Below are 27,685 nucleotides of genomic sequence, written 5' to 3'. Positions count from 1 at the left end.
ACATTCACCTTAAGGAAAACTTTATTGGAGGGTGGGGGGATTTGCAACTGATATAAAATCTGTTCTTTGTAAGACCAGCGTTGTGTCTGCACCTTCAACGTTTACTAAGTCGACACCGTTAACTTTTATCCAAGAAAATCAAAATGTGCATTAGACATGCGTATCTGCAACGGAAGCACGCACATTTTCCCTAAATAGGCATCGGGAATAACGGTACCAATTGCGCAAGTCCAGGTTGGTGGAGCCTAAAGTGTAGGTAACAATACATTCAGAAATAAAGAACAACACTAGCAGTGATTGGTACATTATGTAAGAGTTGTACTTTCTCTTAGGCTTTTTTTTTTAAAGTTGTGCCTCTTGGCAACATGTGAGATTATGTTAATTCATAACTAGATCATATTTTGTATATTTTAAGATTTTTGTTTTTAAATTGTGGTGCACATGGCTGAAACTGTGTCTGTTGTGACTAGATAACTCTTACCACTGTCTTGTTCCATCAGAGTTATCTCTCTTTAATGCTATTGAGTACCTGGTTTTGTCCTTGTCAAATTGACAATCTACCATTGTTCAATATGACAGTGTGTGACATGCATGTTGAGGTAGGATAGAAAATATATTTATTTCACAAAACATTATCATTGAGGTATGTGGAAAAACAATTGGTGCCGTGATACCTAAAGGGAAGAACAGCCACGCAGTGTATCCATAGAAACGCATACATGTGGGCATCCTTTATGAAATGTACTAGTTTGTTGTAGGAAAACAAATGGATCCTGAACAGTTCTGGTCAAATATTGAAAGTCTTTTAAGAATAAAATGTATGAAAACTTCAGAAAATAGCACAAATTGGCTTTGGATGGGGACTTTTGATAACTATAGCTTTGACAGAAATATATTTGTGTTGCCTAATGCCTTTATGTCTGTTGTCAGCTCCTAGATTTGAATACATGGAACAAAATAAGTTATGTAAACATAATATATTTGTTTTTGACCAAATATTGACTATTTTACCAGCAAAAATGAAAAATCATGTGTAAAAAAACTGTTGTGACTAGATAACTCTTACCCTTGTCTAGTTCCAGCAAAGTTCTCTCTCTTAAATGCAGCGGAGTACCTGGTTTTGTCCTTGTCAAATTGATAATCTAGAATTGTTCTCTATGACAGTGTGTGACATGCATGCTGAGGTAGGATAGAAAGTATATTTATTTCACAAAACGTTAGCATTGAGGTACCATCAGTTACAAGCGATAAAACAAGGCAGATGACATACTTCGTTTAAAATGGAATAGTATTTGTACCTCTTCACTCATTCCTACCAAAGATGAGTGCATACGCCTCCTTTTTTAGTCACATAAAGCATAACAAGTTTACAACTCGCGATTCAAAATGTAGCCGCCAGCAAAGTAGTCAAAACAGAATTATATTTGCAAATTCAATACAAAACGATCACAGCCAATACAGATACGTATGGATGTATTACGTGCAACGTCATGGTTAGGAATACGCGTCAAATGAAAAACTGGTGGAGAAAGGCAAAAATTATGTGCCATTCCCCCACGTTTTTCCAGAAAAGCCGCCATTATGCACTTTTGTGCTGCGCATTCAAAACTTCATCTGTATCACAACTTTGAAAAGCATTACTGAGAGAGAGAGAGAGAGAGAGAGAGAGAGAGAGAGAGAGAGAGAGAGAGAGAGAGAGAGAGAGAGAGAGAGAGATGGAGGGAGGGAGGAAAAAGAGTTAGACAGATAGTAGTATAGAAGCAGAGAGTTCTAGCACACCCGCTGTATCGTGATGTATTTCCTGAAATTTCCAAAATGTGTCTTGCTTTCTAAACACCCACTGTGTCTCTATTTATTTCTAAAAATTCAAAACATATCCTTGTTAAAAAAATTAGTAAATTCAAACTTTTGAAAGGTGTTGGTGAAGCTTCGCTGCTACGCGTAACATCAATTAAACTGGCAAAATAATTGTTGCTCTTCCAGATCAGCATAACTAAATTGATAGAGATACAATTGGTAACTTAAAACCTAAAAATGACATACCATATGAAAGCGTGCTAGCAAACTTCCTGTGATTATGCATGAATTGTCTATATTCCAGTTATTACAGTGTTTTTGTAATGTTCCTGTACTTGTGCATGAGTTGTCTTCACTCCAGATAGTACAATGTTCTAGTAAAACTCCATTTCTCCTATATGAGTTACCTACATTACAAAATATTACAGTCTGCTAAGCGTACAGTTGCTTTATTAAATGTTCAAAAAGGTAGTTTGTAGGCTATTCTTAAAATATAAACGCTTGTCCATCAACATTCTGTATGACAAGATAAAAGCTGTGTCAAGTGCTGCCCGACACAAATCGTTGATAATGCCCTTCATTTGACTCATGTATTGCATGAAATTGTTCAACATATAACATCGCAAGGACGTATTTATCACGAGAATTGATTGTCAAAACTGTTATATTTAGTTCGACAGGTACTACTTTTGATTCTTCTATTTTAACGTCAGGCGCTGCTTAGAATAGCCTCGCCTTAGAACAGATTAAATGACAGAGCAAATATTTGTGAACCATCGCAATATTTTATTGCCAAGTAATGGACTTTAACACTTCATTTCACGATTCAATATTTCTAATCATGACAGTTTGTGTTTCATTACACAACTCTTTAGAAATTGAGTAAACTTAATGTGTTAGCTTTTCTTTGTTTGTGTTCTATGGCTTATAAAGTGTTACCAATCAGTACAACGAATTCATCAAATTTCTCATTGTGCCTACTCCTCACATGCATCGTTCTAAAGTGTATTTGAGTGAAAGGTGAGAATCGTGTTGGACTTGATATAGGGTTAAAGTATCATTTGTTACAACCAATCGTTGTGTGTTATCTTCTAATTCATCATCAAACTTATATTATCGTCCAATGACTGTTTCAACCCATCCCGCAATTTCAAAGCCATGCCTTTTGAATGAGACTTTTCTGTATACCATTGCTGAACAGGGGTGTCACGTTTGTTCAACCCCAGTTCGTAAGTCGTGTATAAACTAAGGTATCATTATTACAAGCCATGTTTGATGTCTGAACATGCCGCAGGCTAGAGTTAATCTATTACACAAGGTTACCGTGACCAGAGAGACGACCCGGCATCCTGAAACGGCATGGCGGTAGATCGAGCGACTTTCTACCTGGATGTTACAGCTTTGTCCCAAGATCAGAGGAACAACGAGGGACCGGGGCGTGTTCTAAATCCGTCCCCACGTGGACAGACAGCAAGAAGGACATTGTCCTCTAAGTTTAATTGGATCGAATCAAAAAGACATCCTGGTTGGAATTTAGACGGAGGGTGTGGTAACAATTTCTATCCGAATTAACACGACCAACTAGCAAGTGAAAATTTAGTTTTTCTGTGAAGATTGCTGGGGAAATAGGATTACTCCGAGAGAGCCACTCGTAATTTGGCGGAAAAACTTAGAGAGGAGATTCTAAGGAAGACAAAACTTCTTAAAGGTCAGTAAGTTATTTTGTCGCTTTTTGCAGAATATTACGGCATTGTAATTGTAATTATGTGTAGTATGTATATTTAATTACTATGATCGTTTAGTACTTAAAATTACCTTTGTGGTGTTTAATTTACACGCGTATTTGAGAAATGTATTTGAGTATTATGTAGACAATTATGTAAACTGCTTGCTTGTGGTCAGAATTAATTTTGTAATTCGCTAATAGGTTACTTCGTAGTAAACTAGCGCATTTATTCATGTGATATGCTAGAATTTACACATGCTTGAATTGTGAATTTGGAAATATGGTTGAAGTGTGTCTAATTAGTTAATATGGATATATCAGAGAGTGGATATTTAAATATTTGTGTACTTTGCATGAGTTGTAATGTAAAGAAATGCGTCACCTTGTTGTGATATTGTTTTGTATAATGGGATTAGGAATATGTACTGATGTGACGCAATTTATTGATGTATGTATGAGAAGTAATTGATACTGTGCTTGTATTACGACGTTGTTTTTACCAGACAAGGACGTATGAGTATTTCTATGTGAACGTATTCGTGACGAAAGAAATTTAATATCGCTTTCTGATGATAGGTTGGGTGTAGTGTGAGATAAGAGGGCTCAGGAAAATAATAACCGTCCTTGTGTTTTCACAGGAAACTTTTTGGGGGACAGAACTTCCGGTTCAGTAAGTCCCGAGTCTCTAAGAGGGGAGACGGAAGCAAGACTAGCAGAGGAGTCGGAGTGGACAAGTCAAGTCGGTATAGAGTCGAGGAGGAGGAGGAAAAGGAGTCGAGGAGGAGAAAGTGGAAAAGGAAGAGATGTATAGAGAAGTCCAGGAGAGAAGGAATTTGGAGAAAATCGAGAGGAAGAGGAGAAGGAACTGAAGGAACAGGAGAGAAGAATACACAGATTAGTAGAATACAAGAACAGGTTGAAAGCTATCTCACTCTACAAATCAACTGATGCAATAGGCTATCACAGGGTCGAGCAGAAGGAGAGTACTTGGGAATTTTTAATCATTTGACTATTGAATTGTCATTAAATTGCTATTAGTTGATTTTCACCTTTTGTATATTCAGTCATTTAACCGTCGGCATTGCTGACTGGGGCCTCGGAGCTTTACATCCATCTTTCACTAATTTAACTTCCAACCAAATTCGAGCATGGGTGGGACTTCTATAATAATTTAAATAAATATTCGAAGCACGCCACCCCACACCTACCACAGTGTCGGCATAACAAACACCGACACGCCACAAGGGGATTTAACTTTGTACCAGGTTTAGATAATATGTGTGGTTTTGGTACCAGTACTGCCTTTTCTTTGAGCATGCGCATCTATTGTCTATCACTAATTAACTCTGATATTTTCGTAGATATCGTTCATTAATTATATATGAATGATTCATCTTATTTTCCATTTCATTAATAACTATATTCACAGTATTTTCATTATTGTGTGTGTTTTATTGTGTCTCCTCCCTCTTCGTGAGATTGATGTTCAGATAAAAATTCTTCTTTTTTCTTCTTCTCCTCCATTGAGGTGTATTTTAATTTCTTTTTAAGGAACATTTAGAGAACTCTGTTGATGATATTGAAGGAACACTTGAGGAATTCCGTAAAACACTTCATTGTATGTGCAACGGTATTCGACTTCGTAGATGCTTCATTTATTTTTTCTTTCATCCTAATCGGTCTAATGTTTATATATCTAAATGGAGATTGGATGCTGAACCTCCGACATTATTGGGTAGTATATGTTTCGTGTATCATTTTTGTAGATTCTGCGTATTGTAATAAATTTGGAGCATGCGCATTTGTTTTTAGTACTCCATTTTCTTAGAGTTTTGTGATTATTTGTTGCTTATGGGAAGCCGGTGCTGGGGAAATAGTCTTCAGAACAATTAACTAATTACTAGCAGCAAATGTCACGTAGTGAGACTTTATGATGCCATGGTTACTTTTGGTAAGTTCAGGTCAGAGCCGTATGAGTGTCCCTGACACACAGTAGTCCCTTTGAAAATCTAATTGTGTACATTGATTGTTTGACTCCAGGTGCAGTATTTACGATTGAGACTGCTAAAGTCTACAATGGAATAAAAGAGAAGGGGCTGTTCCGTCATAGGCAGGTGTCGTTTATTGTTGCTACGGTTGTAAAACAAAAGGTATAGAGTTAAAGGCGAAATGTGATTTGACTGACCTAAGGTGGCGTAGTAAAAATAGTTCCCTGTGTTAGGTTTGTGTTTGTGATCTGGATTTTTAACGTAGCTTTAACAATTTTTCTGTCATATCGATACGATGTCTGCAGTGTGGCAGTTTATAGTGATGTCTAGCACTGGGGCATGATGCCGCAGACATGTAGCGTGATGTCCCACCCATTCACATTATCCTGACACCAGGCCGACCAGTCATAAGACTAGCCTATTAATGTTGAGCGCCTAGCGAAGGCAGCTGTTAGTACCATTTTTGTAAGCCTTGGTATGACTCGGCCGGGGTTCGAACCCACATCCCTTGCTTCCGAGGCGAATGATCTAACCACTTGGCCACTGGAGCGGTCCTGAATCAGGGGAAACATATTACTTCTTACGGGATTCGGGCCAGAGTTGACATCGCTCGGTCAAGAAACCACTCTGGCTTGTTACGGTATGTTTGGGTCTATTTCAAGCTCTGAAAATACGTGCATTACTACTACTACTACTACTACTACTACTACTATTAGTGATAGGTTTAAATTCTCTTTATTCGATCACAGTTTTTATTGGACAGATACCATTCGAACAAATCTTCGTTACAATGTATACATCTACTATATCTGACATTTATATCTAATTGATTTGAAAACTGTTCATTTTGAATCTATCGTAATACGTATCCTTGTGGATATTAATTTAACTGAACTTCTTTCATTAGACCCGTCCCCATGCGTAAGCTTATTACTTTGAAACTCTTACTGGTCTAAACTAGTTTCATCCCACCCCCACCTCCCACACTTTTAATTACTCATGCACATCTACAAATATATTAATTTCCTTGTGTTTTCAATCGTCTTCAACTTGTATCGGACACCTATTGAAATTTTATGTATGCAGTATTTTATAGGCACCTGATTTTTTTAAATATGTTTTTACTAATGTACTTAAACTTTACGGACCGTTTCGGTGGCCTAGTGGTTACAGCGTCGTGGGTTCGAACCCCGGTCGAGTCATACCAAAGACTTACAAAAATGATATTAATAGCTGCCTCGCTAGACATTTTCAAGCGTTGTCAGATGGCACATTAAATATATCTGAATCGATCATAATAATATCCGCGTTTTTATTTTACAAAATTTACCATCATTAGTTTATTGTGGAGTTTTGATTAATATGTTTCTCTCGTGGACCAAACTTTCCACGTTCATATTGTTTGTTTTATATCTCTATGTCTCCTGTTTTTGTTTCGCCATTCTAGCGCTTACATAAACCACATTTTTAAAATCCAATCATCATACTTCATCATAATGTCTTAGATCATTACACATGTTGCTCAGAAACGTTACCAATGCGATTCTCATTTCTTGCAGTAAATACAAGGAATTGTTAATTTACTTTCCATCCTAGTTTATTGCTCTATACATTCTTCAAAATAATTCTACGGGAACTTTATTACCATACTGTAGCATTTTATAATATTAGGCAACTCGTGTAGGAGTACAAAATATTGCTATCACAATAAAATGCATGGAATGTTAAAACACCGACGAAGACTGTGGATGTGTGTATTATGGGGGGGGGGGGTGTTTGGGTTCATAGCTTAGCCATTGTATCCCAACTATTTTTTCATTATAATCAGGAAAGGTAATACATGTTTTTCCAGTTTAATTGCCCGTTTAATTAGCAGCGAAGCAGTTTCAACATCTACCATTATTTTTAATTTACCTTAAGTTTTGCAATGAAACTTTAAAATTTCAATAAATTAATTGAGATACAGTGGGTGCGCTTAATTTCGACGATTCTTTAATACCAGAGATGAAAAAAAATCATTTTATTTTTTATTACTACAGTCAACTGTACTTCAGAAATGCCTGCTTGAAACTGAGATAAATCCAAATTTGGCATTAATGAGTATCATACCTATAGCCTTCGTTGGAGTTAATCGGTAAAATTTCAGCACACCCATGCATTGGACCGTTTCTTGAATAAAATATCTTAGATATTACGTTGAAACGTTTTCTCGCAATAGTATTACAGCTATACGGCATACGTGATTCTGTAGCTATACGGCAAACGTGATTCTGTGCACAATGACAATAATTACTAAATATCCATTACAACGTCAACTCTGTCAGTATATATATATATATATATATATATATATATATATATATATATATATATATATATATATATATACACTGTGCATGAACCTTCATGAATTACTCATTAAATTTCGAGCAGAATCGACACGGATCTGTATTAGCCAGTGTGCCCACATATCTGTGTCTACGCTTTACACTTGAAATTGTTAGTAGAGCGAACATATAAAGATATGGGTGTGCGTTGTTTGCAGCTGATTGCTCGGTATACACCAGAAATTGCGTTACTAATTAGGTCTAGTACGACATTTAAAAAAGGTGCAGTCAATCAATACACAGACCCAAAAATACACTGCTCAAAGAATCAAAGACTATTTCGAGTAATCCAGTCCACCCTTGTTTATTTTCCTCTTATCTAGGATTATAGCACTCAGAAAAGTGAACCTTGAAAATTATAAGTGTTTGGAGCTTTTGGTAATGTCACTGCTACATCATTAGTCACAACACGTATCTACGTGAGTCACACGTGTTTTATTCTTGAGCTGTATACATCTATTCTTCGTTTGAAGGGTGGATACAATTATTGCGTTTTGAATAGACAGATTTTGGTCATCTATTTTTCATGTAAAGAGTGAATACAATTATTGCGTTTTGAATAGACAGATTTTGGTCATCTGTTTTTCATGTAAAGGGTGGATACAATTATTGCGTTTTGAATAGACAGATTTTGTTCATCTATTTTTCATGTAAAGGGTGGATACAATTATTGCGTTTTGAATAGACAGATTTTGGTCATCTATTTTTCATGTAAAGTTTGATTATAGATATTGCGTTTTGAATAGAAAGATTTTACAGAACATTTTCGACATTTATTTTCCATGTAAAGGCTCAGCAACAATACTATACATGTACTTTAATCTGATATTTCGTCGCATAGACTGAAGGCATATACATAACAAATATAGTTATTGTAGATGTTGTGTCTATTTTCCTTCTTCTTTCAGAAAATGGAGGATATGGATCTTAAGCATAAAGACAAGAAAGCTACCCTGGGGCAAGGGCTTCATGGGACATTTAGTGATGATATAGCCTGAAATTTGCACCTATCGGTATGTATAAGTCATACTGACATTCAACAAACGCGTATCTGGTTTTCTCGAAGAAAGTAATATTCCGATTCAGATAGGTTAATTGTTAAGCTGTAGCCGGAGTTTCCTTCTACCTTTCCCGTGCCGTGTTCAATTTTTGGACAGTTATGATAGGCTGAGAGGTCGGAGCTATTCACCAATTGTTAACATGAAATTAGCTGAAACCACGCGGTAGTGGCCTTACCAGGGGCGGATTAAGGCTCACTGGTGCCCTAAGCACTGACAAATCTTGGTGGCCCCATCCTTTCCACGTACACCTGGGAAGATAACCCTAGGGTGCACCATGATCAAGAAACAGAACATTATGATCAATTTGCACTAGTTTTATCATTTTTTTTTTTACAAATCTTCATTCGTTTTTTTTTTTTTTCTTTTCACCCTTTTCTCAACTTTGTGGTGCCCCCTTTGGCCCTGGTGCCCTAAGCACGTGCTTAGTCTGCTTAACGGTTAATACAGCCCTGGGCCTTACCCAGGGGTTAAGAAACTTGTTCAGCCTTGTATCAAACCCTACCGGTCGAGAAGCGATATCATAGAACAGTCCGTCTCGTTAAAACGGCAACACACGAGTCAGAATGTCCGTGTTGACAATCTAGACCTTTTACTAGCCTATTTTTAGATGTTGCTTGGTTATGGAATCCAAAATCTTGTCAACAAGTCAGAGGTCAATAGATCACGTGATACAGATTTATGTAAGGAAAATGCTGATGATTTGGTCTTCATGTTACTTAGCAAAGCTGAGTCTCATAGCGAAATATATCAGTAAATGCTGAATAACCGGCTTTTATGTTAGCTTATTAAAGTTACAAACCATTTTATACTTGTCTGTCTGAGACGATAAATAGTCGACTTGTCGATTTCTGGCAGGTATGACAGGTCGCATAATTTTGCTATCCGCTTTGTGGAGCGACTATGCTATGCCGCTATGGAGCCGTTGGAGAAAGAATCTTCCGCTCAAGTTCTGCAGAGAAGCGGATAAACGCAAATTGAAATCTAGAACTTACGACTTCAAATATATATACATCACATCGCCTTTTGAGGTGTAAGAAAAACTGAGTACTGTAACAAACACTATTGGAACCACTATTGTAAATTATTACATTGTTGGATATTTATTAAGATAGTGGTTGAAAAAAATATATATATCATATTTGGGTCTCAAACATTTTATTATTTTATTTACTTAAACAAATATGTATCATTTAAAGAAAAACTGATTTAAAGTATTCATATGCAGACTGTCATTGGAGGGAAAGTCTTATAACGTTTGAAATCGTCTTAAGACATTGCAATGAAATGAGTCTAGTTCGATCTCTGTATAATAACTTGTCAAAACATCATACAAATTGTTAAAGCTTCGTAAAAAATCCAAATAACACACACACACACACACACACACACACACACACACACACACACATACACACACACGATGTACAGGCATTCTGGGAAAAGATAATTGTGTCCACGATAGCTCAACTTCAAAATTACTCTCAGAAATTTGGTTGTCTTATTCTCCTGTCTTTCTTGGATCTCACATGGAAACATCTGCTGACACAGTGTATTGATTTGATATCAGTTTCGTAGACCCAGCAAAAATATGAAAAAAAGGAACTAAATTTATACAGTCCTGATTATATAGTAATATAATCTATTTCAATTATATATTTTCATTTGCTTGCGTGTACAGTCATATGAAATTTCAATTCGCACGCCTGTCCATACGCTTTCCCGCACACCGAACAAATGCACGACCTCTCTCTAATGTGCGTGCGTCTGACGTGACTATCATGTGCTGCGTGAGACGCAAATGCTTTTCCACAATGTTTGCACTGCAAAAATGAAAACAAACAGAAAATCATTCAGAAAATTCGGAAACTTAACTAGTTGAAAATAGAAATAAATATTGTTAGTACATTATCTGACTATTAATTATTTGGAACAGATCTCCTGAATATGCTCAACATGCTGAAAATGTGAGGTAATTTCTTCTGTGCATACATTTATCAACAGAGGTGTGTGTATGTGTGTGTGTGTATGTTTGTGTGTGGATTGTGTGTGTGTGTGTGTGTGTCTGTGTCTGTGTGACTACGACTGGTGGAATGGCTTATTTGTCTTGCAGAAGTTTGATTTTTTACATCATTCAGTGGAATCCAGAATTCTTCATCACCTAATTAAATTAGCATTCGAGTTTATTTTCATAGCTTCCAACATCTTCAATAGAGCATAAATAAATAATATATTCCTGACAACTGTGAGAATACCTACATTATGCAAAATGTTTTACCTTAAACGGTTTCTCCCCAGAGTGTTGTCTGATGTGAGTCCTCAGAATACTAGAGGCCGTAAAGGCCTTGTTGCAGTACACACACTTGTATGGACGTTCTCCGCTGTGAACCTGATAAAAAAGACGCATCAATTTTTTAATGTACAAAATAACTGGATTATACTTGCATGTTAAGTATAATTAAACAAATCAACAAGTTTATGTAGTTTGCTAAATGGACATTACAAGAATTACTAGTTCCTGATGTTGCTGTTGCTGCAGCAAATGACTGAAACGGATGGTAGAAATACATGAGGATACGTATTACCTGAAGGGTAAATGCTCATCAAATTGTGCTCATCTAAATGTACCATATATACTCACTTATAAGTCGAGTCAAAATACAAACAACAAATATCCTGACATGATGAAAAATAATAATCCTGCAGATCAGGGTCTATGTTGTTTATTCCACTGACTAATCCAAACAAACTGCACACACCAAATCTGTGACGCATTACATTTGCAGTTGAACTCGACTTATAAACAAGTACAGATGGTAGCTTTAAGATTAGTTATTTTGCGTCATCTTTATTCAGCATCGGTAAATTGACAAGGTTGTCAACTAGTTTTCAACTTTCATGATACGTAGTTTTGTTATTTTATTAAGGAAAACATTAAAGACGGTTGTGATATATATATATATATATATATATATATATATATATAATAGAAGAAAACATGAAATCAGTAGAACAAGAAATCCCCAATAACTTTTACGATAAAACTAAAACACAACTTTTATAAACTCAGAACTCTCAAAGATCTTCACAGGTCTTCTTTTGCAAGCATTATGGGTTAACAAACTTTTTAAAATAGATAACATTTTAATAACAAACCTCTGAAAATAAATAACATTTTAATAACAAACCTCTGAAAACAAATAACATTTTAATAACAAACCTCTGAAAACAAATAACATTTTAATAACAAACCTCTGAAAAAATAATACTTTAATAAGAAACCTCTGAAAATAAATAACATTTCAACTATCTTTCTTCTCACCATTAGCCTTTTCCCTCATTTCCTGCGGGATTACGTAGAATGAGTGCAGACTCGAAAAAGTCTGGATCGGCAGCCGTGGTACATCATTGTGCATAGTTTATTACTCTAACTGTCTCAGTACAAATTAGCCTACTTGTCCTGCTGTGCACGTAAATCACCAAACTAAACCGTGTTATTATAGGAAAAATACGTAGATTTTAATTTAATGTTTGCTTTCTGTTGACAATTTAGATGGACGAATACTCATTGATAAGCATGAATCTTTTCTCTCTGTCCTTGCGAACAACCCTATGATCTTATGCTTTATGATTTGGAAATCAGCTGCGACTGGTTTTGAATTATTTATTTATATCTTAATTATTGACATGTTATCACAGAATATCATCTGCTGTTGTACAGTCCTGCTATACAGGCTGGTTGTATTTAATATCAATGAATTTGCCATGGACTATTAAACTCGTATACTAGTATAATTTCCCAGTTATTGCTCTAGGCAAATCTTTTCCAGTTTCCTTTCTTTCCTTTTTATGTTTACGTTAGGCTTAAAAAGCTGGTTACATCATAGACAGAGATTCTAAAAGAGAAGAATGATTTATGTGAAATGCACCATTAGTTTTTTCCACCTGCATATGTTGTCCAATAGAAGATAATTACTTTACTGAAATGATTTAATTTTTCGCACGGATGAATCTAATTAGATTCTGGAGTTTTGGCAAATGTATTTTTTCTCAAAAGTCGAATTAAAAATAGGGTTTACGACGCGGTTTTATAAGTCTAATGGTACAGAATAGGGTATTGTTTGGCATGATGCCAATTTATGTGTATGCATATGAGTATGATCAGCATTAATTACTGTCATTTATAAATCCCTACTGAATAAACCAAATATAAGCAGTCAACTACATCGAACAGATGTAGTAACAATTAAGGTTAGGGATAGGATTGTGGACCCTAACCACTCAGCACACTGCAAATTTAATTGATAAAAGGGGAAGAACCCATCCGACGAAAGTGTTAGCATAATTAAAGAGTTATCTCCCTTAATGATCCAATTCTCAAGGCTCATACGTGGTATTTCGCGATACTTTTATGCCCTAATTAAAGATTTCTTCACAAAAAGATTTAGGTTTTTTTTATGATTTATTTGTTTCAATTAAATATCAAAATGTAAGAAAGAATCGTCTAAAAAAAAATCATAACGACTACCAGACCCACCTACAATGACAGAACCAATACTTTCCAAGTGACTAGCTTGATCATCGCCACCATCACCCCTAACAACAGACTTAATACATTCAGTGTGACCAGCTCGAAGCTTCATATTATATCCTGACTGAAATATGGGATGTAGTTATCTTAATTTGACATGTGAATCTGAGCAGTTGTGCAGAGATTCACTTCGCAGTTTTCAGCTTTCAATCGCAGTCGAGTTTATTTGAGAGTTAATAGTGAACACAGGTTTTGCACACAAAAAAGACAACAGTGAGGCAATTATTCGATATTATTCTTGTATGTGATAAATATCAGCCTTTATTTTTATTATATACTGCTATGCATTTCTCTTCCGCAGTTACATCAAAGAAATTTAATTCAGATTGGTTGCAATTAGTCGTGTAATCCTAACATCAAACAAAATTATCAAGTGAAATGCCCTGATCCAGGGGTGTATCTAAAGTATTTGGCACCTAGCGCGGATTGTTCCTTTGACACCCACACAAATAATTTTAAAATGTAAACACACAGAAAAATATATTATGTTTGCAAGTGGATTTTTAAACAGTACAATGCTGTCATAATAAAACTGCAAAATTCCCCAAAAATGATGTACATTACAAATTTAATGAACAAGTAATACTATATTTAATCTTCTTTTTTTTCAAAAAACAAAAGGATAAAGTGTACCGTGCACCCTGTCGTGTTACAAACAAGGGCGCGCGGACTCGATGGTTAATTTTGTTTTACTTACTTTGGCTAATTTTTCGTTTGGTTTGAAAACTTGTATTTGGGATTACAACTCTCCCGATATTACACCACCCACCCCCATTTTGGCTGTCACCCGGGGCGGACCTCCACTCACCACTCCTCAATACTCGGTACGCCGCTGTCCTGATCTGACGAATTTTGCTTACCCTCATATGTTTGTTGAGACTGGAAGACTGACTAAAACTCTTTCCGCAGACGACACACTTGTGGGGCCGATGTTTCTCGTGCACGTGCAGTATGTGAATTCTCAAACGGTCTCGCTTCTCAAACGATCTAAACAATCACAAGAATAATTTATACATATGAAGATTTAAAATAAGAGAAATGGCACACAGTTAGTTAATCAGGTATTGAGTGTGAGACAATAAAATATAAGCAGTAATGATTTGAATCTGTAAGTTTTGCACCATCTTCTCAGAGAGGTAACGGCTGGTTTGCGCAGGTATTGTAGAAATGAAGTTCTGAAGATCCTAGGCGAAATACCAGTTTACTATATGCTCATTTTTTCCCGGTAACTTTACATTGTCAGAATCGTTCAATATGTATAGGTTACTGTATTTGTATGGGAAAATATGAACGAGTTTTGGGATGGAATACAGCACGACCTTAGGAGTTCATATTTTCCCATACAAAGGCAGTAACCTTTTTATTATATGCTCATACCTAAGATTTAATTATATAAACACAATACACTACAAGAAACAACGTAAATTAATGTATGCCACATTCCAAACTATATACACAAGCGCATATTCATCATTACACAAATCAACATTATTACTGCGCACATAACTCCGCCCAGATAAATTTGAACTTAGCCGCGCGCTCGACATAACTTTTGAAAGAAAATGGCGTGTCTAGTTAAAATTGAAATTCTGAGTAATATTGTGAATGAATGTGCATTGCATCAACTTTTCCATTTGATCTGGAATGAATAGATTTTGGTATTTTTCTCGATTCTAGGAAATTTCGTGATTATTGACTGGATTTGTATTTGACGATTCTACATGAAATACATGAGATTTAATAAGCTAGGAAGAAGCGTGTTCGCATCTGCAAATGTGTTTCTGTTTCTGTCATTGAATGTTTGAAATCATAATGTGGGGAAAATATGAAGTCTTTCAATTGCAATTATCAAAAAGACGCTATGGAATTTAATGCTTATTTCATGTTGAATGCAGTAAGGAGGATGCAATTGCACTTATCATCGAAATTACAGCACAATTTCGAAATGTGTAATCCAGATTGAAAACCTATGATATGGCTCATGTAATTCAGATTTGCAGAATTAAGGAAATACATTTTGAGGAAATTCAGGATGTAAAACTGTAAGTATATTTTATTTTGCCGATCTTATCACCAGCTAAAGAAGAGAGTATGACTTGTCACTTGTATGTTATTTGTAAGGACATTATCTTGCGTCTGTTATATAATGTAGCTAGCCTAAATCCGTAACATTGTATCAACGCGGAATGTGCCAAAGCAGCTGGTATGTGGCAGTCCACGAAACATCAGCTTTAGTTCATTCAGAAACAAATTTAAACAACTACAACGTAAAGAGCCTCTTACGAGAGTGTACAGAATTTGTGTACAAAATCAAAAGTGCTGGCGTCTGCGTCCATTGTTTGTTTACAATAGAAAGTAGTTTCTTTATGCACGTGAATGCTATATGTGTATTGTCGCGCGAGTTCAGTAATTTGCACAGATGAATCCAGTCCAAAATCACAAACTTTCGTCGAAGCGAAACAAAATACCAAAATATATTCATTTCAGATCAAATGGAAAAGTTGTTGCAATGCGCATTCATTTACAATATGACTGCAAATTTCAATTTTAACTTGACACGCCATTTTCTTTCGAAAGTTATGTCGAGCGCGCGACAAAGTTCAAATTTATCTGGGCGGAGTTATGTGCGCATTAATAATAATATCATTGTGTGATGACAAATCTGCGCTTGTGTATTTAGTTTGTAATACGGCATTCATTCATTTACGTTGTTTCTTGTAGTGTACTGTGTTTATATAATTAAACCTTAGCTAGAATTAAAAAATGAGCATATAATAAAAAGGTTACTGTATTTGGATGGGAAAATACGAACTTGTTTTGTCGGAAGGATATACCGCACTCCCAAGGTCGTGCAGTATTCCATTCCAAAACTCGTTCATATTTTCCCATACAAATGCAGTAACCTATAAATGTAAAATTAAACTGGATGAAGATGTAATTATAAATTGCTCGATATTCAAAATTGAAAACTGAGAATGACATGTAATGCAGAAAAAGTTGCTTTCCAGTGGGAATGAGAAAACTTACACGCATGAAGACAGATATTGGAAGGAAATTGTTCACACATATTTCTTCATTGAAAAAAAAATTCAGTTGGGATCGGCTAAAAGGTAGTTACAACCCATAATTTTCATTCCAATACAGAGAATGATTTCAGATGCAAAACGTTTAAAGATGGCCAGCATATTTACAGAAATAAACACTTATAAAAAGATGGCTATGAAAATAGTGAAAGAAAACGGTCAAAGGAGAGAATTGGAAAACATTGGTTGAACTGACCGTCCTGTGAGACACAAATGCTGACAGGGTAGGACAACAAGAACAAATTCTGGGCGGGGGGGGGGGCGGGGAGGGGCGGGGGAGGCACAACGGTCAGGTGGCTCACCGCCGTCACAGTTTGTAATTCATAAAGGCCTACCGGAGACATTTTTCTAGGGCCAGCAAATCCTGTCCGCGGCCCTGCCTTGGGAAGAACGAACGGAAAAGGCTTATGAAAGTACTAGGAACTGCAAAAGGATGGAAAACATGTTTCTTCCTGGTGGAAGTAGGATGCTGGGAGATTCCTGCACAGTTGACCTGGAGGATGTTCATTGCACCAGGAAGATGAAGAACAGCATGGAAAACATCAGTGCAGACAACGAGCAAGGCAACAGAAAGAACATCCAGTTGGCTGATACGTTAAGAAAAGAACTGGTTGTCAACACAGACGTACACACTGGCCCACACTGTCTTCTGCCATCTGGAGGGTGTACCGAGATAAGGGACGAAACACCATGGAAACTCAGCTGATGACGTCTGTGTAACCGCAGTATAACTGTATATCAACATTATCAGTGATTGTTACATTAAATGGTGCAAATCATTTTGACTTAGTGGTTTTGTTTGTATTTTTACACTGCCTAACCTATAAGTTGATTTTGCTCTTCCGTTAGTTCGATACCTCCCCTAAAATATAAAACCAAATTTAAATGCAGAAGGTTAAGTATAATGACATAATGCATGAGTTAATATACCTGCTACACGAAAGAAAATAATGTCCATTACCTTCGCAGCTGTATATCATCACTTCAGCCTACACCGTAGAGATTCTTCCTTAATGAACTATAATTTCCTCATTTTTGCGTGTATACTGTGTGATTATCTGCCACGAAGCAAAGGGCTGTGAATTCATTGGGTTTGAGGCTGATTTATCGGACTATCTCTCATCTTGATCAGTACAGGGTTTGGGGGCTGATTTATCGGACTATCTCTCATCTTGATCAGTACAGGGTTTGGGGGCTGATTTATCGGACTATCTCTCATCTTGATCAGTACATGGATTGGGGGGGGGGGGCTGATTTATTGGACTATCTCTCATTATGTAAGCTGATCCAGAAGAGAAATTTGTCATTCATGATACAGAGGGCAATGACACTGGTTTGATAAAGATTTTCATTTCATTTTACTGTATGCTGAAGACATTGTTATACTTTCCAGTTCAGACAGGGTTTCAATATGGTTTAAACCTTTTGTCTGAATGTTGCACTATATATGAACTTACAGTGAACTTTTGTAAGACATATCGTATTGAAGTATCGTTTGCTAAAGCACCGATTATGTTAGCGGCCAGGTCCGTAAACAATACAAATTAATTAATTTGAAAATTAATCATTGTGTTGGCCCAATGGCTGAGTTTTGGGAGGGTCTGATTTTGATCACAAATCGCGAGCATTGAGCACAATTTTTTTTAAATCGAAAAGTCATCTATCCCAAGATCTCAATATGCAATTGATTTGCATTGACAAGTAGATGAGGATTGCTGATGAAAAATATATCTTGAAGATGATTTCATTTCTCTCGTGAACCAAAAAGTAATTCTTACAAAATTCCTGGGATTATTTTGTACTTGCAAAATTTAGGGTTGTATCTGGACTAGTATGAAAGATTTGTTAATCCTCTTTGTTCGTATGATTATATGTGATATATTGTATAGTTGTTCCAGTCCGTTGTGTTGCCCGTACGAATAACATTATTTAGCGTCTATTCCGTTTTCTACTCATCGTCTTGATAGCCGAAACACGCCATATTTTACTGTCTGTTTATATAGCGTCCTTTTTGTTTGAAAAGAATGCTCTGATACAAATTAAGAATATTTGGTTGAAACTTTATCACAGAACTAACACCCAAGCAGCAAGAAAATAAATGATTATATTTAAAGTTAATAATGTAATCGTTAACTTTAATCATTAAACATAAATACCCATCGACCATTTTGTTGTTTTAACTATGTGACACCGATGTTTTAACACGTTGTGGACTATGTGATACCGATATTTTAACACGTTGTGGACTATGTAATACCGATATTTTAACATGTTGTGGACTATGTGATACCGATATTTTAACACGTTGTGGACTATGTAATACCGATATTTTCACGTGTATCACAAAGTCAAAGCAACCAAATAGCCGATGGGTATTGTACAACATCAATCAACATTATTACGAACAAACAGTATCACATGAAAATTAACGCCAACCGTCATCATTATGTTCTCCAGTCTATTTCCAATGCAAATGCTTGAAAGACAGATTAAAAAAGTTTAAGAAGGAAACTCGGTTGAAATTATGAAAGTGAATAGAATAGTTTATGCGTATACGAAAAGAATCGTCAGATGGCTTTTTTATACATTTCATCTACTAAATACTTTAATCACTTAAATTCAAATTTGATTTTAAAAAATAATTTAATTAAGAAAAGAAACAACCAATCAATACATAACGAAGTAAAGAAACGCAACGCATGTTACACGATATCTGTTGAAGTCAAAGTCCCATAGCACAAGACGTCTTGTCATTTTCTGTAAACACCCCGAATAGATCTTAACGTTAAACACAAACTTACTACAACAGTTACACACAATTTCTGACCGCTTTGGTGGCCTAGTGGTTAGAGCGTCCGCATCGGATGAGGGAGATCGAGGGTTCAAACCCTGGTTGAGTCATACCAAAGACCTAATAAAATGGTACTAGCAGTTGCCTCGCTTGGCGCTCAGCATTAAGAGATTAGTGTTAGGACTGGTCGACCTTGTGTCAGGATAATGTGACTGGGTGGGACATCATGCTACGTGTCTGTGGCAGATGCCCCAGTGCTGGACATCACTATAAACTACCACACTGCAGTCATCGTAGCTGTATGACTGAAATCTTGTTAAATCTATGTTTAAAAATCCCCCCACAACCTCCCCCCACCCACCCACCCACCCCCACATTTCTATCTTACACGTGGGATTATAAGTTACAAAAGATATAATTATCATCAATAATCATTAATATAAAGAATAGCTTAAGTGATTTACGATTGTGTATTCCCATTGCTGATAACAAGCTGAGAATCTTATCTTGTTTCTTTGTAGTTTAACATAAGAACGTTAATAACAGATCATTTTTCAACGTAACCGTGTCTTTCAACGTAACTATATACTTCAACGTTAATGTGTATTTCAAAGTATATGTGTCAATCAACGTAACTGTGTACTTCACATCAATTTTCACACTGGCCAACTATCTCTCACAATACATACACAGAGCATTGTTTTCAACATCGGCGATACTGAACGAAGGTTTCTGACTATGACGAGGAACTGCGGTGAGCACTATGCGAATTGGAACAATGCCCCACCAAGTCGCAGATGGAAGAAAATATGAGCAGATTAATGTTTCATTAAGAGTTAATAATCAAATACATTTAAGCAATCATCGTTAGTACCCTTACATGAGAAGCGTATACCTCACACCTCACCCAGCCCCGCGGCAACCACTCCCCAGCCTCATCCGGGTTGGCAAATAGGAGTATTTTTTATTAAAAAAATGAATATTAGTGTGGTGTACAACAAAGTTCTTTACTAGTGAACAATACGTCAGTACGTTATGCACGTCTGATTATCCAGTTACTAAATGCAATTTGTATTCACATTCTGGTATACTGTTCATACACTGGACAATTGTATATCCGACTGAAACCAGCTCAAAATTGTAGGATATGGCAAAGAATTACATTCGCAAACGTTACCCAAGTCCGCCTTGATCAGAATCAGAGCGTCCGGATTTTACAGTGTGTTCTTTGCACAGTAGCAAAGCTGCTTTCCTTCTCAGACAATAAGTCACTATCCTTTGCCTATGTTGTATCACGCGCATATATCTGCAGGTGCCTGGTGTACTGCATGTCTAGCTGCATGTCGCTTTAAAGGACGTTATTTTGTCTCACCGTATACCATTTATACGATGCGTCTAGCTGCAAAATGCAAAGTCCAGGACCTGCTGTCGCATAATGCGATGGCGATCAGGATATGTGCAGTCTGTTAGGAGTAATCAATAGAACAAATAACACAGACCCCTCGTACTTTAACTGTCGATTTTTATATTTTAAAAAAATTAAAATAAAAAAATCTAACAGCACAGTTGCTTTCTTTTTAGGTTCTTAACCATAAACATTAAGTCATGACCATTTCTAACATTTACAATTTTTGACATTATCCTGCAAACATGACATGGAACACAGCAAAATGATACTATCGTAAAAGGGACTGGTCACTAACCAGGTAAATGTACAGGAAAGAGAAATGTGGACAATATGGTACTTGGTTTACGCAGTGATTCGTGAAAAATGTGAAGTTGCAAGTGGAATGACAAGCGAGTGATATATACAAATTGCAGAGAATTTTCGTATATTGGGAAATAAAGAATTGCTTTCACGGTTAGTGGATGGTAGTTACCTTGAACAGAGGTGGCACGGATATTTTCTGTCTCCCTGGTCCACGCATCGTGTATATTTTAGATGTTTGTCTCGGTAATATTTGTATGCGAAAACCTTCCCACACCGTTCGCAAGAAAATCCTTCACTTGCTGAAATGCAACATAGGGCGGTAAAGCATGAAGCGCTAATATCATAAGATATAAGAATAAACCACGGGAGTGAAAGATTGCAGTAAAACTAAATGCAAACAGAAACTACTTTCTCTTCTTTCATAAAATTAAATACAATTGTGAACGTCAGCGCCAAGAACGAACAAACAAAATATTATGTTTATTTTTTTATGTCTTACCTGCTTTGCCTGTGTAATAGATACATTTGTACGAATTTTGGTCTTCAAATATGTCACAGGAAGAAGTGAAACAAATAATTGAAGAAATATCAACCAGTAATTTATTTCTTTACAATGCAAAGTGAAAATTCAATATACACAGTTTTTGTGAATTAAATTGCGAATAATCCTAATCATTCTATCAAAAGTCTTAAAATATAGAATGTTCCAAATGAATTAAAATAATTTTGATATACGAGAATGATAAAATCCAGAATGTCCTTGAGTTCAAGAAACTTCAAAGTAATATATGAATTCAGAGTCAATGAGCACTTCATAAATTCCAGTGTTTTATATAAATAATTCCCCTCCATTGATAACATAAACGATTACAGTGAATTCAATACTAATCTCAAACAGGAATGAATTAATTCTGTACTAAATCCCTATTTATATACATTTTCACTTGACCTGTAACGTAATAGATTGTGAACACTTCTTTTGATAAATATACAGAGCGACTTTCGATAAATATACACAGAGACTTTTGATAAATATAGAGAGACGTTTTTCTGTTATAAGATATGTTGTTCCTGTCTTACGCTACGTTTTGTAACATAATTCTATACTTTAGACGCATGAAAAGAAATCCATGTTGTTTTGAAGAGTCATTGCTTGTATTTTTTTTGGGTTTTAAGCCATTTGTCAGCGCATTATATGTTATGCATGGCGACTAGTATATATCATAGAAGAAAAAAAACCCGGAAGATCTCGTGAAGAATCACAGACTGACAGGAAGCTACTGCATACTTTCTCACATGCCTACGTTGGTCGTGCCGAGACTCGAAATCACGCAGATAGAGGTGAGATGTATGATCCATAAATGCGAGCGGTTTATACCACTCGGCCAGCCGGATCTTAGACAACTCGGCCAGCCGGCGTCTAAGACATCTCGACCATCATGGACCCCTCGAGCAGTCTAGCTGACTAGTTCCGTTCTAAGACTACTTGGTGTTTTAAAAAATAAATCATTCATCAATATTAGCTATACTGTACTATTTACTGGATTAGTAAATAATTATAGAGCATTCATGTCAGCTATTTTCCTGCTTTAAATAACGAATAGTTCAGACACTGAATAAATTAATTAACAATAAATTAAGTATAGGTTACTTACTGTCTGCTTCGTTTTGTGCACCTCCATCCGATATTTCCTTTCGAGCAATTGGTACACCCATGAATTGAAGGTAGCAGTCCCCATACCAAACAAGGAGTTCCGTTCCCTGAGTAATGTCCTTGCACACTTCATAGTAAACGTCTCTTTCCACTTGAAGCGCCACCAAATTCTGCTCCTGAGCATAACGTGCGCAATTTACGAACGCCATCCAATTGCCATTGTTACCGCGACCATCAATGAAATGACTCAATTTTCCGTCCTCAAATATCTAAAGATATTGTATAAAAAAAGCCAGAGATTTGGAGCAATTCCAAATAGATACATAATTCATAAACGATGCCAAACGTGCAAGAGTGGCTGTTTTTTAAAACTAGTTCATCAAACCACTATTTATAATGGTGCCTTGTTTGGCTTAAGCTAATCCGAATGTAAGTTTCCCTCATTTTCTTCTCATTATATTGTTTTCCAATTTCTATGAAAATTGTGAAACATATTTGGTTGCGTTGTTTTAATTCTATATTCATGCATCTTGCTTGTTTCTCTAACGATATGATGGTTTTCTCCAGTGGAAATGAATCGTTCATTTAATACAATAAGGTGAATATAAACTGTACCAACTTTCTTTAGAATGCAAAATAAAGGAGAGGAACCGTCTTTGATGAACTAAATTTAAACATTGTGTTCTTTTTTAATACAGACTGGCATTTTATATTTGTATTACGACATCTGATCACGCGATATTACGTCTTCAAGAACAACCGACCCTTGTAAAAAGTGTTTAACAGTTTTGCCCTAAAGTTCCACATTGCATGAGTTAACGGCATTGGAAGAGAAATCAATCTTGAAAAATTTCAGTTATGTATCATCGCACGTAAAGTGAATGAATAGATTCACGTAATGTACATCTAATGCTTACCGTTCGATGCTACATTTACGATACAAATCTCTTCTCTAACATTTGCATACGTTTTAGCAAGTTTGAGATAATTTTAATTTCAAATATAAAAGCTGATTATATTTTAATAATCTCATTCTGATGATGACGGTTATCAATTAATAGAACAGATTTAACTGACTAAGATATTTTTTCTCCAACTGCTTATGCTTCGTCAGCATTTTATTTTACTTGCAAAGGAATCCTGAAAAGCATGCTTTTTCTAGTCAAGAACCTTCCTGCTAATCAGTGACGTCATGGGGGGAGGGGCATTCGCATATGGTGTAAAATGTAAAACTGCTGTTGCCTATATAAGAAAATTAACAAGCCCGTCAAGTTTTACCCCCCCCCATTAAGTTTTGAGCCCCCCCCCCCAAAGTTTCGCTCCCTCCCAATCAAGTTTTGACCCCACCGAAAAAAGTTGAAATGACGTCCCTGCTGCTAATCACCTGGTTTTTTTTAAAAAAATAAAAATAAATATTTAACAATGAAAACATCTTGAAAGAATGGAAAAAGGCATACGGAACGACCTTATTTTTCTAATACCTTTCAAATTCGACATTTGGATGACACTGGTCAATAATAGGCTTAGGTTTTGTAATATCTGACTTGGTAAACCTGTCCATCACAAGTAACTAAGTCCGACATGTCACTAATTTATAATTCAATCCAGCATCATTTATTTATATCTTTAAATAAAGATTTGTTCTGAGACAATTCCATTTTTCGAAATTGAGCATTTCTTTATTAATTTGGATCTGTAATTGTACATCTATCAAATTCAAATTCAGAATTTTGCAAACGAACACCTTGTTCCGAAAAGCAACTTGCGTTTTGGAAATAAGGTAGTTATTGCTGGAGACAAATGTACCACCTATATGCAGAAGGATACAAACCATCAGAAACATTTATATTGATAAATGCAAGGTCGTAAGGATCTTTCCAGTCAAGTGCGCTCTTGTATTAATAATCACTAATGTTAAATCGTTCCCTAAAGGCATCACGTGGCGATCAAATTATCACTCTCCCACCCATCTCTGATAATTCTACCTTTTCCTTTACAGATTCGACAGAAGACACCAAGACCTGCCTTTTTTTCTTCTTCAAACTGCCATTCGTGTCAACAGTGCATTTGAAGTTCTCTGATTAGTGACTACTTAGTAGATCATCGATGGGTACACTTAACGTCATCAATGTTTGCCTTCCTCTCTTTCCATGTGCTACCGTTGTTTACATTGTCGCTGTTTTAATCAGTGTCATTTTTCAACAACCTACAAGCATTTTTGCCACTAGTTTGAAATGTTTATTACGTTTCCTAAGGGATAATGAGGATAAAGCATTAAGATCCAAGTAACACACGTGCAAAATCACGTACCGTGTAAGTCGGATCCTGTAAACAACATAGACTCTGATCTGCCGTAGCATAATGCGCTGGCAGATCAGGTCTAGGTTTTTTGTTCTTCTGATTAATCTTAAAAATTGCATATACCCATATCTGCTAGCGCATAATCTGATGACAGATCTGGGTCTCTGCTAATTACAGCTGGATGCGATTTACATGCCAGTACATACGGTTGACAAACTTATTTTGTCCATGTCCCTTTCGATTGTAAATATGAAAATGTGGATTTAGATCCCAATATGAACGACTGAAAGAGGACTGGGTTTGTATTGTTTGTTCCTTTATAGCGTCAAAACGGGATAGCTCAACGTAATCGTTCTGAACATAATACGCTACTGGGTATTTGTGCAAAATATATTAGTGGTTTACTCTTTTTTTTTTCGTTCTTATTACAGTTGGATCATATATTTTTATGTCAAATTTTCAGCACAAAGATAATAGACAAATTATGTATGCGTATGCGAATGCTTTCTTTAAAAAAAATTATATTGTTTGTTTTGTACGTTGTTGTTAATGTCTTTGTTTTTCTTCTTGTTTTGTGTTGTTTGGAAGTAATAGTAGTATCAGTAGTAGCAGCAGGCACAACAGTAAGAGTAATAGTAGTAGTGGTAGTGGCGCAGAATGTGGCGAGGAAGAAAAAGGACGCGAAGGCGAAGAAGAAGAAGACGAAGACGAAGACCAAATTTAAAACAAAGAAGAAGAGAAAACAACATGCAGATCATTAAGTAGATAATTATGATGATCATGATCAAAAGTGATTAAACAAAAGAGAGAATCAATTTCAGTAACTTTCTGAGCAAACAGATACAACAAGAAATGTTTACTTACCTCCCACATAAAAGAGTTGTCGTCATTAGTCTTGATTTCACTGGTATTGATGACTCGCCCCTTAAATGGACCATATTTTGTACCTCTGGAGATGACAGTCTTGTTACAGAACACACCATAATGAATGATCCCCGCAAAAGTCGTCTGCCGAATGACTAAACCTATATATATATATATATATATATATATATATATATATATATATATATATATATATATATATATATATATATATATATATATATATATATATATATATATATATATATATAATAAACTATCTTTAACGCTTTAAGAAGGATAACACGTTTGGTCATGGCTGACCCATCTGCCATGTGGTCTTCAGATTTTGTTTTTGGTTATGTTAAAAAAAAATTAATATAAATTAAGAAAGAAAAAAAAATACACAAAATAAAAATAGAAGACCATGCACATAACCAGGTCTCGTCGCACACTCATTCGTACATATTTTACATGAATGACTATGTGTGACTGTACTGGGAAACATACAAATATGAACAATATTCAATATATATGTATATATGTATGTATATGTATGCATGTATATATATATATATATATATATATATATATATATATATATATATATATATATATATATATATATATGAGGCATGGAGAATCGGTTCATATTCATAAGATACATGCTTAAAATTTATTTGTAAGTTCATACTAGTTCGATAGAGTGATCGAAATTATTGCCCTGCTATAGAATCTGTAGTTCAAATAAAAACGTATCCTTTTCAAATATCCCCAAGGAACAAAAATATTGCATAAAAATGTGTGAAAAGTGCCACGTCTTATTCCATTTTCGTACTTAGTGAAGAGAGTTGTAGATTTGTATATAATGCAGCACAGCCTAAAAGTAAGTAAGTTAACGTTTATTCAGTGTGATCATTGATAGTTCTGTGTGTATTCTTCATAAAGAGTACTTGATTAGTGAAACTTTTCAATATATTTAAATTTTGTAATGTTACCTTCCGGCAGTTCAATCCCTTTAATGGTAATGATGTTAGGGTTTGCAGAAGTTGTCTGCCCATTTGGCGTCGAAGTGTATGCGCCTTTCTCGTTTCCATTTGACAATATTCTATCAATGCCTAAAAATTAAAACGAAATACAGAGCATTACGATTACAATGAATTATAAGAATGCAACTGGAAAACGCACGGCACACAATAATTATCCGATCATGCTTCAAGAGCCCCAAGGTGGGTCTGAGACCGCTCGCCTGGCTGGCAGCAGAAAGCTTTAACCAAGTGCAGGTGGCTCATTTCACTTGCAACATGTAGAACAGACAGACCACAAGTACGCATTTTACGAATTGCATGACATAGGGAAGGATAATGTAAAAGTACATATCAGGTCTTTGCATATCGAAAATTATGTGTGGTTAATCCTTGTGTAGAAAATGCTCTCTGTTTCAGAAATCTTTTGAAATTCTGATATATTTTTTCAGATTAAGTTTGTTTGAAACTGTTTTCTTCTTCCTCTTTTAAACTGTGTAAGTTCTCTTATATATTTTGTGGCGGAATACCATCTAAACTGATATGCCTTGAACATATAGTTTTTGTCATATTTATCCTTTTCATCAATTTTATTAAATTCTGTTGATTAGTTGTTTGAGAAGAAATGATATCAAGTTTCTCCATATTGGATATAGGATCTGCGTTATATGTAAAATAAAATTGAAAGTGATTTTTGTGGATAGAAATA

General features: G+C 35.7%; 1 protein-coding gene across 1 annotated transcript in view; it reads right to left on the bottom strand.

The window, feature by feature from the left end:
• Positions 1 to 10,110: 10,110 nt before the first annotated feature.
• The window catches only part of LOC149787499 (PR domain zinc finger protein 14-like), a 33,616-nt gene continuing 16,041 nt past the window's right edge, over positions 10,111 to 27,685 (bottom strand). Inside the window, exons 3-9 of the mRNA XM_089975598.1 lie at positions 26,950 to 27,069; positions 25,952 to 26,112; positions 22,788 to 23,055; positions 21,302 to 21,431; positions 14,408 to 14,534; positions 11,235 to 11,345; positions 10,111 to 10,779 (exon numbers count right to left, since the gene is read on the bottom strand). Coding sequence (XP_089831724.1) covers positions 10,618 to 10,779; positions 11,235 to 11,345; positions 14,408 to 14,534; positions 21,302 to 21,431; positions 22,788 to 23,055; positions 25,952 to 26,112; positions 26,950 to 27,069 — 1,079 coding nt within the window. The 3' untranslated portion in view covers positions 10,111 to 10,617. The remainder of the gene's footprint in view (positions 10,780 to 11,234; positions 11,346 to 14,407; positions 14,535 to 21,301; positions 21,432 to 22,787; positions 23,056 to 25,951; positions 26,113 to 26,949; positions 27,070 to 27,685) is intronic.

This window comes from Sinohyriopsis cumingii, chromosome 11, assembly GCF_028554795.1.
Source record: "Sinohyriopsis cumingii isolate HCF-2022 chromosome 11, ASM2855479v2, whole genome shotgun sequence".
Lineage (NCBI taxonomy): Eukaryota > Metazoa > Mollusca > Bivalvia > Unionida > Unionidae > Sinohyriopsis > Sinohyriopsis cumingii.
The sequence above is the reverse complement of the archived record's forward strand: the minus strand, read 5'-3'. Positions and strand labels throughout refer to the sequence as shown.